This window comes from Empidonax traillii, unplaced genomic scaffold (assembly GCF_003031625.1).
Source record: "Empidonax traillii isolate 1590-97213 ecotype Southwest subspecies unplaced genomic scaffold, ASM303162v1 scaffold91:size2966241, whole genome shotgun sequence".
Classification (NCBI taxonomy): domain Eukaryota; kingdom Metazoa; phylum Chordata; class Aves; order Passeriformes; family Tyrannidae; genus Empidonax; species Empidonax traillii.
The window spans coordinates 2741266-2755904 of NW_020955284.1; the positions used below are offsets into that span (position 1 = coordinate 2741266).

At 45.2% G+C, this 14639-nt stretch overlaps 2 protein-coding genes across 3 annotated transcripts; one reads left to right on the forward strand and one right to left on the reverse strand.

Annotated features, from left to right (window-relative positions):
• Positions 1 to 1448: 1448 nt before the first annotated feature.
• Positions 1449 to 9140, reverse strand: FAM217B (family with sequence similarity 217 member B). Of its 2 annotated transcripts, none has more exons than XM_027881640.1 (5): positions 9090 to 9140; positions 7821 to 8033; positions 6929 to 7040; positions 6757 to 6842; positions 1449 to 6453 (listed from the first exon to the last, which is right to left on the reverse strand). In XM_027881640.1, the coding sequence occupies exons 2-5, from the start codon at positions 7838 to 7840 to the stop codon at positions 5262 to 5264; spliced, it is 1410 nt and encodes a 469-aa protein (XP_027737441.1). In that variant the 5' UTR covers positions 7841 to 8033; positions 9090 to 9140; the 3' UTR covers positions 1449 to 5261. The 2 variants fall into 2 exon arrangements, with proteins under 2 accessions (XP_027737441.1, XP_027737439.1); XM_027881638.1 differs by having other exon boundaries at positions 7816 to 8033.
• Positions 9141 to 9316: 176 nt separating this feature from the next.
• On the forward strand, positions 9317 to 12124 carry PPP1R3D (protein phosphatase 1 regulatory subunit 3D). Its single transcript, XM_027881644.1, has 2 exons — positions 9317 to 9976; positions 10013 to 12124. Exon 2 carries the CDS (start codon positions 10025 to 10027, stop codon positions 10943 to 10945), a length of 921 nt encoding a protein of 306 aa, XP_027737445.1. The 5' UTR covers positions 9317 to 9976; positions 10013 to 10024; the 3' UTR covers positions 10946 to 12124.
• The last annotated feature ends 2515 nt before the right edge of the window (positions 12125 to 14639 follow it).

The following is a 14639-nucleotide window of genomic DNA, read 5'->3' on the forward strand; positions in this document are numbered from 1 at the left end:
CCAGAGGCCTGGGAGTGTTTCTGCCTCGTCACACAAAGTGAAAGAAAATGAACTATTGTTTCTGTAAAACTGGACTAAAAGAAAAGCTCAATCCTCCCGTGGTGTTGGTTTCCTTCAGTCAGTTTGCAGCTGCCACTTCCACACCCAATAAATGGGCCATGGCTGCAATAAAGGTAAACACGTGGCTTGTTTTGCCATTTCCTAAGAACTCCTCAGTTATCTGCAAAGTAAACAGGAGCTGTTAATTCAATGGAAGGTGGTTTTATCTGCCAGGCCCAGGAGTTTTTGCGACCTCAGACTTTGAAACAGGAGCAAGTTCTGTAGCAGCTAATCTGAAAGCTGATATAAACACCACCAGAGGTTCCTGTTGCACTGAAAAGCCATCCCACCAGGATGACCTCGTGTACCTGAGGCTGAACTTCCCACCCAGGGTGTGAAAAATACCTTTTACATAGAACTACACAAAGAAGCAGGAGAATTAAAAATTAGGTCTTGTAAAATCACGTAAAAAGAAGACAGAGAGTGGCAGAGAGTACGGGGAAGGTCCTGGGAACAGCTTTCGGAACAGCTCTTACAGCATTTTCCATTCTCCTGTATTGCTTTTACTGGGCATGAAGTTTATTCTCTTTTAAAACTGGGAAAGAGATAATTTAATGTTCTGGAAGTCATGAAAGGAAGATTTAGGAAAGAACTGATCTGCTGTTCAGGCAAGAAGAAATACATGTCAAATAAGCCCCGATGCTTTGAGCAGCAGTGAGTGTGGGGAGGAAGGCAAGCAGGGATCTTCTGAGACTCACAAATACCAGTAAGAGGCTTAACCAGCAGTGCAGGACTGCATGGTTCAGACAGCAGCAAAACCTCAGACAGCGAGAATGTTCTGCTTGTACAATTCTTGTGTGGTGTCTCACAGAGGGGGTTTGTAAAGCTTAATATAAAGATTACAGGACCAGCGAAGCAAAGGGGGTTTTGTGCAACAGGAATTGCCCTTTTCCCCCCCCCTTTCAGTCTCCCTTCATTTTCCTCTTGATGAATCTCAGCTGAACATATGAACAGTCTGTGAAATTAAGTTACAGATATCCATGGATATTAGCAATGTCAGAACGTGGTTCTCTGCATGAATCCACCCACGGCTTTGCTGCTCTTTGGACTGTGTTCTGTGTCCTGCAGATTACAACAGAAAATGTTAAACCTTTGAAAAATGTATGACTGTGATGAAGTTTTTCCTGCTATTTGCACCTGTTATGATGCCTTAACACGGCCAAGACAGAAGTGACTGCCAGGTGGAGTAGAAATAGCTGTATTTTTATGACCTCACTTGGTCATCAGAGCTGAGCTGAGCTGAGCTCCAGCTCCACATCTCCATCCCGCGGGACAGGAATGTTCTCAAAGAATGGTCCCGAGACGCCCTCTCGAGGATGATGGAAAAAAATACAGCTCAGTACCAAACGGGCAGTATCTCACTTTTAATGTAGCAAATATACAGTAACTTTGAATTACAAGATCACCTCCCAATGAAATCGCTAGCAAAAATATTCACAAAAAAAAGTTCAAATAAATTAGAATACGTGATTATCAACATCAAAAGCAGGGCTGCAAACACTCAGTTATTCGAGTTCAGTCCTTCCAGAGTGGTCTGTTTATTTTTCAGATGAAAAACAACCGATGCAATGGGAGCAACAAAGGCTCAATACCTTTAAAATAAGGCAAAAAATAGTACATTCTAGGCAATTTCATTCTGCAGAAATTTCAACTATAATATCAGCTCCAAGAAAAGGTGTCAGAGACTGACTGAAAAAAACTACCAAAATTCTCTCAAACTTCTACCAAGATCCTTTAAATAGCAAATACAAGATAAAATGACCTCAAATAATAAAGGAAACACAGAAAGGACATGAGCAGGAAGGGGATTATGGTGCAGAGGAGGTAAAACTTTAACTGGCCACAGTCTGAGATGCAAGAAATGCAGGAAAAAGAAAGATGTCAAGAGAAGAACAGTATTGCTTTACATTTCATTGTGTGATATACTAAAAATACAGTTTCGCATTACTAAGGAAAGCAGTTTATACATACTGGAGTAAAACTCTGTTCACACCTTTGTAACAGGGTAATTTCAGTGAAAACAACTGAGTGGTTCAAAGTTTACAGTTGAGTAACTGAAGGACAATCTGGCTGATTATCTAAAATGCAACCTGAGCATATTTATTCTGTAGGTAACACTGCAGAACATTAAACCTTGATATTCTCTAGCAAAAAAAAAATATATATATATGAATAAATCTCTCTGTTTAAATATCTCCCATCACAGCAACTCGTTCTTCAAGAAGCATCACCAGTGCCAGGCTCAGACACGCAGATGATCCTATTGCTAAAGATAGTAAAAAAAATATAATAGCCACACACTGTGCTGTGGATGTATCTTAATTAAATAATTTCAATGTATGTGACAGAATAAAATCTTCTGCTATATTCAGAAGTGCTTCTAAAGACAATATACATCAATACAAAATGATGGAAACATAAACCATATTCCTCTCACAAAAAGAGCTCTTTTTATCTGCAGATCCAGAACACAGTCAAGTTAAAATGGAAACAGGATAAAGCCCACTCCTTGCAGGTCTGCTCAGGCCAAGAGCTGTTTGTTGAGGCAAACACAGAATTTCTATTTCTGTGTGTGAACAAAGACAACTGTGGAAGTATCAAACCAATGGACAGAAATTAGACTGGTGTGATTATCAAGTGAGACAAACTTACTTGGCCAGATCACACACAGCTGAATGATGAGCAAGTGTTCATTTATTTGAAGTGGCCTCACTATCTCCACCTGCTTCACTTTGTATCTCCAACATCAGCCTGATGTTCACCAGATCACAAGCACTACATTGAAACAAAACTTTCCTGCCTTTGTGATAACAAACTTTTCTCAGTGCCAATCACCTTTGATCTGGTTTCTGATTGAAATGTTGCCTGTTTATTCTTCAAGCAGTGGTCATGCAAAATGTGCCTGTACCTACATACCCTCCTGAGAACCCGGGGAAGGATCAATATACAGGAAGATTTCCTAGGGAAATTGAGCATACACCAATAATCAGTGCCGTAACAACATGCTAAATTAATTCCTGCACCTAACAGAATTTGTTTAAAAAATTGCTATTCTGATTATTGCCTGGATCCTGCTTATTTTTTGTGCTTAGAACAGTGGCCTAGGACAGGGCACTGAACTCCTGCTCACTGGCAAGAGCAGCTCTACCTTGGACCACTGTCAATGTGATTTAGGAAAACTTGACTAAGGCAGGCTTGCAAAATCTGGCCAGAGCTTGAAATACAAGCACTGGATGCAGGAATTTTTCATCTAAAAAGAGCTGAAATAAGTGATATGAGGCTGGGCCAAAACAAAGGGGTGAAACAGTGACAATGGGATGTGCTGGTCCTCTGTAGCTGCTGGTGTTCAGTTCCACCCTCTGAGTCCATCCCACCTCTGAGACAACCAATTGATTTGATCTTTGAGCATGTCAGATTAAGTTTCACTTTAATTGCATAGAGCTGAATGTACATGCAACTACAAGTCATTTTAACTGTAATTTCACAAATACTGAATCTGGAAATGTGATACCATTCAATTTGTTTCCTTTATCAATTTAAAATTTCACATTTGGTCTCCAGCAGACTAGGAAAAAACACTAAAAATATTTCTTAAGACTATTCCTGAGCAATGTTTTTTATGTACTGTAAAATACTCTAGTTTATTACTACATTTATTAAGATTTTCACATTTTAAACTACATATATATTTATATATAAATCCATGCTTTGAAATTTTACAAAGCTGAAGATCTGGTAGGCACAATGAAAGATAGAAACAGCTAAGCATCTTAAAACCAAGATGAGCTCACCAAGAGAAGTGCAATTTAGCTATATACATGATGGACTCTTTAGTATTTGCTACTTTTTCCATTTTCCATCACAATGTGAAGGATCTGGTCCATCAGACCTCAGCTCACTGCTCATGAACACCGTAACACTGGGTGGCTGAGGATGAATTTAATGCTGACCAGGATTTTGATTTTAAATGAAAATACAAAACATCCTCTAGAATTTAATTTAAACAAGATCATGTCCCCAGCTGCTGTGACTGGAATTGTACCAGATGAACTGCCATATGAATATTGTCTGAACTGTCCTTTGTGTTCTCTTGTATCTCATAGACACAAGAGAAGACAGAGGGCCCAAGGACAGGACCCAATCCTGGTTGTAGAGCCAGGATTGTATCTGTAGGATATTTCCTCATGTCACCTCACTAAACCCTGAAACAAGCTAGACTGGACCATGGGCTAAGTAACAGTCATCTTGGGTGACTGAAAACAGGTATCTTCTGTATCAAGATGTATCTTTACTTGAACTTCCAACAGCCTTTAAATTCTTCCCCTAAGAGTTTATTTTTTAGGTTTTGAGAGGCCACCAGTTCTGCGAATTAGGCCACACAGTCTCTGGTAATACCCTCACTTTGCAGTACTCAAATAAATTCATGTGCAATTTGAAATTTGGCCATTTCCTCTAAACACAAAAAGCATCAAGACTTACAAAACGAACTTCCAGGAAAGCCTCTGTAAACACAGTGAAGATTCCAGGTATAAAAATACACATTCCATTTTCTTAATCTGTCACTATTGAAGCTGTCTGCTCCCTAATATTTTGTCTTAAAAAGATCCTTTCTGCATTAAAATATTTCAAAACATTATCTCCATTCTTCTGCTTTTCAAAAAAATAGTATCTATTTCATCAAAAAAATCCAATTCATCATCTTCTGTGAAGACTCAGAGTTGGCTTTGCATAGATAGCAGGCTCCATTATTTTCCACAAAACAGCTGAGCCCTTTCCATCAGAAAAAAACCACCATCCAACCTGCCTCATAAAACAGCAAGAAAAAAAAGAGCATGGACCCTCTTCCCTCAAAACCACCATGGGAAACACAAGGAACACCACAGCCTTCAACAGACCAGTGCAAATAGACCTATTTCTCTAAACTTCACCCTGTGCTACTGTTATCTTCATCGAGCAATTGGAAATATTTTGGAGGACAGACCAATGGAAGACACTTGCTTTCAGGGAAAAAAACTTCCTGCTGGCCTTGCTGGCTTAAGATCAAATGTACAGAAATGAAGAGTGCTGACTCAGAACCCAGAACGTATTTTCTCGGGACCTTCCTACGAGGAAAACCCTCCCGCGCTGGCCAAAAGCAGCAACATTTCCTAACGGCTTTTCCTTCACTTGAATTTGTGTGATGTTTGCTTGGTGCCATTTGTTTTTGTTTTCCTGTCCCCTGCTGGTTTTTTAGGAGGAGCATAACTGCTGGAATTGCCGTTTCTCTTTGGATTCGTGCACGTGTACGCTTTGAGGCCTTTGACGGGAGCAGCTGCCCCGTGGAACGCTGGGCTTTGCCTGGGGGGTCTGATGTTACCAACACTTTGGATTTTTGGGCTGTTCTCGGAGGGCTGCAGGTTGAGGAGCTGTTGCTTTGCAGGTGGTTTCTTTCTCAGTTCGCCCCTGGCATCCCCAGACTGTCTCAGAGAAGGGGCTGCACATCCCGTTCTCTCCGCCAGTCTCGAGTGACCAGGGTGAGAATGTAACTGGTGGCTTCCCTCGCAGTGGGGATCCCCCCTGTGACCCAAACAGCTCCTGGGCTGCCTTGCAACACCGTCCTGGGGTACCACCTGCCTGCTGGGCACAGGGCTGAGCAAGGCCTTGCCTTTGCCAGGGCTCTTCAGGGCACGGGTGGAGCCGGGAGCAGTTTGGGGCCGGGCCTTGGCCGCCTTTCCCCTCTCGTTCTGCACCGTCTGCATCTGCAGCCACTCCAGCTGCACCAGGCGCTCGATGTATTTCTCCAGAAATCCCGTCGGCTTTGGACGGAAATCAGTCTTCCCTTCCACGTGGACAAAGATGGCCAGCTGCTTCAGGTCCCAGGAGTTGAAAGGGGGTGGGAGGAAGTCTGGGTAGTAATATTCTGATTTTTTAAAACCCATCTCAGGGACGTGTTCCAAGCAATCCGGATCGATTTCTTCGGCTCGGAGAATGAGTTCCGGTGGAGTGCAGGGAGAGGGGGGAATGGGAATCCTTTCTGAATCAGAGAGGTCACTGGCACTGTCATCTTCAGCATCTTCTTTAATAATTTGGACTGATTCAAAATCAAGAAACATTTGACTTACAGATGCTTCTTGCCATTTAGAAGGGCCTGGACTGGCTCCAGCAACATGTTCTTCGTGATTCTTTTCCAACTGTTCTTTTTTGCTGCAATAAAAATGTTGCACTGGGACATCTTTAACCCTACAGAAGTTTCCTTGCGTGCTGCCTTTTGTGCTTGGAGGGATCCTGTGCAGAAAAGGTTCATTCTGCCTTCTTTCTGGGAGACTCCTCTTTGGTCCTTGCACACTGTGCAGTGATGGACAAACACTCAGGGTCCTGAATGAGAAGAAAGATCATGTCCTGTCAGAATGGTTAATTCTTTGAACATCGGCTTGCTGGTAGAGATAACACTGCCTACTACTGATTTATTTTATTTTATTCTGATTTTTCCTAAGAATTCACTAAGGCAGGACAGTAAGTTTCCGTATCAATAAACTATATTTGTTGTCCTCATAAATGCTGAACTCTGGGGCCAGTTAAGTCAAAATCAAAACACAGCAGCCATGATTTCATCACATGCATTTTATAAACCAGCCTGAAACGACCACAAATTAAAGAGACAATCTGAAATAAAACTACCTTTTGGACTGAGTGTTACTGTCCAGATGGTTTCTTCCTTTCTTAAGAACATTTGGTTGGTTACCATCTTGAGTGTCAGGAGAAAGCTGAAGAGATGTGAAAGTATGGGATGTTATTAAGAAGCTGACTTAAACTAGGTACTCTTCTTATGCTAAAAAAAGGGATTATTTACCTTTTCAATGGCACTTGATAAATTCCTGCCCAATCTTCCAGGAGAAGATTTCACATAAGAAATTGGTTTATTTAGTCCTTTGGTGCTTGGATGGCTTTTTCCATTGCTGTAACTATGAAGGATTAAACAGAATATCATTTATAAATAGCAACATATATGACTATCAGAAAGAAAATACAATAAAGGATTAGAATGCAATTGAGTTTAGAAAAGAAAATCGACTGCAACTATTCTTAATTCAATACAAACTATTTCAGAAAAGGCATAAACAAAACTCAGTATTTCATGTTACAATGGGGTTGTGAAAATACTAGCAGGAGAAAAAACTCATATGTAAGAAAAGGGAATGGCATTACTGAGCTGGGCAGCTTAAAACTAAAACATGTATTTCATCAATTAAACCAGATACATTCCTGTGTAAGCACACAGAATAAATAAATTAATGTATTCTGTAAGAATCAGAAAACAATGTCTGTTCTACAAACCAGAAATACTGCTGGTTTTAAAAAGGAAAGCTTTAAAATACCATTTCAAAACAGGAATAAACAAAGTGTGCCCTCCCAGTCTAATCAATCAGTTAACTTGCTAGAATATACATCTTGTTTTCACAGTTTTTATGTCAGTATAGTCAGATTTTGGTTTTTAAAAAAACTGATTTCATAAATTCAAGAGCTTATAAAAGAATGAAACTACGTCTTGTGCCTCCAGCACTGCTGCAGTCACCTCTGTGACTTTGTGACCTGCATGATCATCCTGCACAATCATTCCTGCTGCCATGGATCCGGGCAGAGGATGACAATCTCAACAGTACAGCCAGGCACTTATTAACTCATCTACAGTATCCTGACAGTCCTGTAACCAGAAAGAGAGAAAATTAATTTCCTTACTTTACCATTCCTTTGTGGTTTTCATTGGTGTGGCTGTGGCTTCCCTTCTGCTGTGTCTCTCTGTGCAGCAATAAGGGATATTCTTGAATGCCTGGTCCCATTATTCCTCTCTTTCAAGGGTATCTGCACCTTTATTTTTACATAATCTTCAAACGGCTCCAGTCCTTTGGGTTTGAGAGACACAGCGTATCGAACGCAGACATCGCCGCGTCCTGGAGCTGCTGGGAACAAACCAAATCCTCCCAATGTGATTCTATTTTTAAAGCAGGAACATAAACAGAATCAGCCCCTGGAAAACACTGTCCCCTCGCTTAACGGGAACCAGCATCATTCATCGCTATTCCTAATGCAGGGAATTACCTGGGGGGTCGGCAGCGCTACCAGAGCTCCCGTGCGGTGTCATGTGCTCACCATCCTCACCATCCTCACCATCCCCACCATCGCTCCGCCTGCGCACTTGGATTGACTTGGATTGCCTGGAGCCGGGCGTCACAACCCAATGGGGCGGGTGTTCCTGCTCCCAATTTACCGGGAGCAGATGCTCATCCCCCTGCGTTCTGCGCCTGCCGAGCTGTCCTCTCCGTGTCACAAAAAACGCGCTCTTGCAATATTCATGTATGCAAATTTTGAACCGGATACTTAATTTTTTTTTTCTTTTTCCAAAACAAATGCCTCATCAATTCCTACTGAAAACACTCAGAGCGGGATCTGTGGCGTTCTTTTATTTCCCAGGAGCTGAATTCGCATTCCAGGGTACCGCACTGGGGTGCACAGACACGGCGTGCAAATGTGACAGGTCTGCTGACCCACCTTTACTGTCACTGCACTGCTGTTGATGCATTGCTTATGCACATTAATGCAAAATAAATGGAAAATACTTTACATTCGACCCCGTCCTCTGTCACACGCCTCCCCCCATCCTGTCCCCGGCCAAGGAGGAGCGCGGGGAGAGAACCGGGGCCCCGGAGCGCCGGGACGGGGCAGATCAGCGGCCGCGAAGAGGCAGCACCGGGATGGCAGTATCCGGGGTGGATGGCAGCGGTGCCCGGCATGGATGGCAGTGCCCGGCATGGCTGGCAGGCTGTGCCTGCAGCAGCCGCCGATGCGGGCCCCGCTCCGCTCCCCCCGGGCTGCCCCAGCGGTCCCCGCCGCGGTGCCCGCGCTCCGCAAGGACAGCGCCCGCAGGGTTCCCGAACCCGCCGCCCCCGCCACCTCCCGCCGGGCCCGCCCCCATCCCCGCTCCACGGCCGGGCCTCTCCCGATCCCCGCCGTACCTTCGCCTTCGGCCCCGCGTCCTTCGCCGCCGAGGGCGGTCCCGGGGAGCGCAGAGCGAGGGGCGGGCCGGGGCGGGGAAAGGGCCCGGCGCCTGCGTTGTGGCAGCGGAGCGGGGCCCGCCCGGGCCGGGCCGGGCTCAGCGGGGCACGGTCGCCCATGGGTGCTGTGGCAGCCCCGGGCGTGGACCGTCCCCCCGGGCCCGGCGCTGCGGTCCCGCCCGACAGCCCCGGTGGCGACAGCCCCCGCGCCCCCTCCAGCCTGTGCAGCAGCCCCGGGCTCGGCTCCGGCTCGCTGCCGCCCGACAGCCTGCAAGCCTTCCCCGGGCTCGACTCGCCCAGCATCCAGTGTGACAGCCTGGAGTGTCCGCCCTGCTCGTCCTGCTGCTGCTGCCGCGGCAGCGCGGGGTCGGTGGGGGTCAGCGAGGACAGTCTGCAGGCCCCTCTCGCCCTGTGCTCCGGCCGGGGGTGCCTCGGGACGCACCTGACATCCAGCGACCTCTCCGACAGCCTGGAGTCCCTTATCCAGCACGACAGCCTCCAGTCGCTCTCCAGCCTGTGCGTGAGCTCCTCCAGTATCAGCGGTGATAGCCTTGAATCCCTCTCCAGCCTGAGCCTCGGGGGCACCAGCCAGCACAGCGATCTCGAGTTTAGCGGCCCCTGAGACTGCCTTCATCTCGCCTTCATCTCCACACACACCACCCTCGCCGCTGGATCCTTCCAGCTGCTCTGAGAGCTTCCACGTTTGTGCCCTTTGTTCACAAGGTGACATTCGAGTTGATCCTTCTTCCTGCATCCAGTGCAATAACCTCAGACCTTACTGTTTGTGGCTGCCATTCCCAAATTAAGTGCTTCAGAGGGGCAGTGTTCTTTATTACCTGGTTCTTTGCCAAGAACCATTACCTGGTTCTTGCCTGGTTCTATGTCATCGTTTAAGTATGGAAGTGCGTGGTCCTCGGAGGAATCCCAGCTATCTCTCTGATCTCTATGAGAACATGTTAAGGGCTGAAGGAGCAGCAGGACGAGGGCAGCAGCAGCCCCCAGCAGTCCATACAAGTAGCAGCCTGACTTTTCGGAGCAGCATCCCAGCCAAGGAGAGCCCCCAGCCAAACCACCCTCAGAGCGGCACATCCTCCAGCTGTGACCCAGCACTGCGGCCCATCATACGCCGCCGAGCCAGATCTTTGCCCACGTCACCCGAAAGGAGGAGAGCAGCGGTGCCCCGTCAGCTTCCTGCGTGCCAGAGTCGGATGAACCGCGTGAGGTTTGCTGATGCTTTGGGTTTGGAGCTCACAGAGGTGAAAGTCTTCCAGACTGGCGAGGATCCATCCATCCCCTTGCACGTCCTGTCCAGGCTCTCCATAAACTCAGACCTCTGGTACAGCAACTCGCACTTGGAGTTTACCATGCAGTGCTTGGTCCCTGACTTCCAGCAGCCTGCAGACTGTATGGATTTCTCCTCCCGGCTTCAGGAGCAGCAGGTGTGTCTTGAGCGGGTGACCAGCTCCGACCTGGGGCTCAGTGGCACCATCCAGGTTCTCAATGTGGCGTTTGAGAAGCGGGTGTCTGTGCGCTACACCTTCAACCAGTGGCAGAGCCTCCACGAGGTGTGTGCTCGTTGGCACCGCAGCATCCCAGGGAAAAACGGGCAGGATCAGGTCGATGTTTTCACTTTCTTTCTCCCTGTGCCTCCTTTCCTCCTCCAGCTATGCTCTCTTGTCCAGTTTGCAGCAAGGTACCAAGTCAACGGTCAGGAGTACTGGGATAACAACAGAGGCAAAAACTACACTCTCACCTGCTGGACTCACCCCCTTAAGATGCCGAGGGAGTGTGAGGAGAGCTGGATCCACTTCATCTGAACAAAGGACGTGGGTGCAGAGCAGCTTGTCAGTAGTCTTGGTGGCACTCTGTTCCTTGGCATGGCTCTCTGCTCCTATGGCAACAGTCTTCTCGGTGAAACCTGCCAAACCTAGCAAAGTGTCCCAGGGCTGGGGAGCAGCCAGTGACCCTGACAGACTCTTCCAAACTTCTCAGAAATTTAAAAGGGCCAAAATCTTTCCTGAGGTGCACTTGCAGAAAGCCCATGTCATTTCTTGTAATGTGTGAGCAAAATGGTTTCCAGGAATGCTGTCAGACTACCAGAGGGCAAAGCAACATGTTTCTTTTTCCTAGTAATACTCTTTAAGTTGCATAGAATGTTTTTAACTGATTTAATTTTGTACTATTTGTTTTCTAAATGGACAGCATGGCTTTACTAGTTTTGTTTCTAATTTTGTTTATGTTATCTCACAAGTCTGGGCACTATTCCATTTCTGCATAATTTGGATGGCAGACACTGTAGGGAGTACTTGTATTTATATATATATATCCTACTAAGGCTGTAACCACGTTAAATATTTCCATTAATATTTGGGTTGGAAATTAAATGTTACTACGTGCAGAACATACATGAAAATATGCCATCAGCCTCTCTTTTTCCCTTAAAAAATACTCAAAGAGGTGCCTTATCTCCAGTTTTTGTAGCAGAAGTGATTGTTATCAAAACGTAAGGCAGACCTTCCTGGGGAAGTTCTCATCTTTTTCAGATGGTGCCCAAATAGGTTTTTCTCCAGGCAGTGGCAGGGAAATTTTCCTTTCCTGGTGCACCTGTATTTACTAAGGGAAACGAGCAATTCTGGACTTGTGTTGGAGTTAAAGATCTCAAAACACTGTGTGAATGCTCATGATTTTACCAGTGTTTCTGATAAAATTATAAATTAAGAAATGGATATGATATAAATATATAAAAGGAAAAAAAAAATAGACAGCATAGGGAGCAGGTTCCAGAGCCTTGGAGTAGCATGCCAGAACTCTGAATCCTGGCTCCCTGTTCCCCAGTGTCCCAGTACAACTGCAGCAGGACCTTTGAATTCTTTATTTAACTACTTCTCATTATAAAACTCCCAAGACTGCAGCCTTTGCAGCACAAGCAGGAACTTCAAAGCAAAATTATGATTTTACTTGTAAACTAATACTTACACAAACCCATAAACAGAATCCCTTCTGCTGCAGGGAGAGCACAGGAACACTGTTACACACCATCTTCCCATGAGTCTTGCACCACTACTTTAATTCTGTGGATTTAGTGTGGTTTAGGATTGGAAACAGGCTTGATTCTGTTGAGCAAAAGATTATCCATAATTGTTTTCAGACATATTCATAAGTGCATGGAAAGTTTAGCTTTATATGGTAGCATGAATTTTCAGAGCTGGCTGGCTGGAGGCATTAGAAAAGCTGCTTTTTAGGACTGTACTGTGAAAATCAGGCCCACTTATTCGGGCATGTTATTTTGGATTGGTGCTTATTTATTGAAATCACAAGTAGGTTTTGAAATCACAATTGTAAGGAACCCGTGACCAATTCTGTTTTAGCCCAAAACATCTTCTGAGTAATTCTGGAAGTGCAGAAACCCCCAGAAAATTAATTTGTCTGGCAACTTATTGTTGCTCCTTTGTTGTGGTACCCATTCAGCAAAGCTGGGATTTCAAGTGAGGAAGCTGCCTCATTCCAATTAGGCTTTGGCTCTCGGAGGAGCCAATGAAGATTGATGAGCTGCTGAGCACCTCCTGCAGAGTATTCGGAGGATTCAGTCCTATTTGGAACTATTGAGTATTGACTGCCTTGGCTGCTTTGCTGGAGCACTGTGAGGCTGAACATTTAGGTGGAAATTGTTTTGAAGGAGGAGGTGAGGCTGAGGTGTGATTGTCAGAGGGCAAAGTGCTGCCTGCTTTAAAATCCACCTCTTGTTTTCTGTGCCTGGGTTAGAGCAGTGACCAATCGGGCAGCAACTTCTTGCATGGAACTGTAAGTCTGGTCTTCCTCACGTGGCACAAAAGATGGTAACTGTAAGAAGGGGCGTTGTCTGATTGTAAGGAATTTTGCCTTAGGAATGCTGGCCTTCCTGTGATTAAATGACAAGACAGTATAGGACACACAATATCTGCACTAGTCAATCTATATTCTCCCTAGAAATGGAGATGCTTTCCCTGTAGTTGACTGCCTGTGGTGTGACAAACTGTATCACCTCTGCTGAGTGTGGAGAGAACAACTGTGCTGCCATTCTGCATCTCAGCACTAGTGCAGATTGTGCCAAATCATGCCAGAGCGGGTGTCAAGTGAGGTGAGCTGGAACACACCTTTCCTGACTGCAGGAGAATCTTTAGTGGCAGGATTTGCAATTGTGGACACTTAGATGAAACTTGCTGGAAATTCCATTAAAGTTTATCCACTGTTGTTAAGTCCCTGGAGGCAAAGTTACGTACTTGTCAGTGAAGTAAGAAGAAAGTGGATATGCACACACACAAGAGCAGCTGTGCTGAATAAAAGGCACTATTTTAAAGTATTGTTCCGCTGTCCTTTTCCCTCCCAAATTACTGTATTTCTTCCATCAGCAAACCCAGCACACCCTAAAAATCCCTCTGGTACGTGACAGGAGCTCAGCAATCCTTGGCTTCCTGGCAGAAAGATGCTGTTGCCATCTTCTGGGAGAGACTGTCATGTGCCACCAACTGTCAGATCTGAATGTTATCTCAGGCAAGGACAGGTTAAGCAAAGCTGAGGCTCTCAGCATAAAGGGTAGTGCCAGATGTACCACAGTGCAGAGGGGTAGGAAATGAATGTCTCAGCAGTCTGAGCTGGGCTTGTATTGTCTCCCGCCACCTCTCAGGGCACTGGCGTGTGCAAAAGCTTGAACACTAAACACTAAAGCATTATTCCAAGTTTCCCTTTGCTCTCTTTTCTTGCCTTGCCCTGCTGGAGCAGCAGTGGCAGTAGCAGCTCCTGACAGTGCAGCTCTCTGGCACTGCTGGCTGTCAGTGGAGCAGCTGAGCTGAGAGTGATCTCCGGCTTAAGCTGTTAAACGTTCACACCAGTGCTGGCACCTGTCACATCAGAGAGGAAACAGGCACTTAGGTTTTCTTGTCACATTCAGCAAATGAGCATCAAAAGGCTTCTGGTTAGCAAAAATGGGATTAAGCCATTAAGTAGTGGTAATAAGCACTTGTCATGAAAGTAAACTTGTGATCACCTCTGTATCTTCTCAGGACAACTTGACTGCTTGCACTGTGTTCAAAATCAAGCACTTCCCTTATCATGAGGATTTTGTACAAGTGAATTCTTCACAAGGGTTATTGCCACATAATGCACTTTTTAAAAACATATCTATTATTGTCATACAATAAATGAATGTCTGGTAGCCCACAGTTTCAAGGTTCTGCCAAGCATGTTTTTTTAAAGAAACATATGAAATCCTTGTAAATGAAAAGGGGGTTGTCTTTTGTGATTAAATGTCTTGTCCAGAATAAAGTACATTACACAGGATATCAATAAAGCACATATGCTGGACAAAGGGTGTAGCAGTTCTAAAATTGCAAAGTTTGTAGTTAATTTTAAAAAGCAATAATAAAACTATGGCTATTGTAATACAAGAGATTGAAATAAAAGCTTTTCACAGTTTTATGTTGTTTTTGTCAATGGTACTCTTATAGGTTGTCAGTGCTATTTTTAATATAGGTG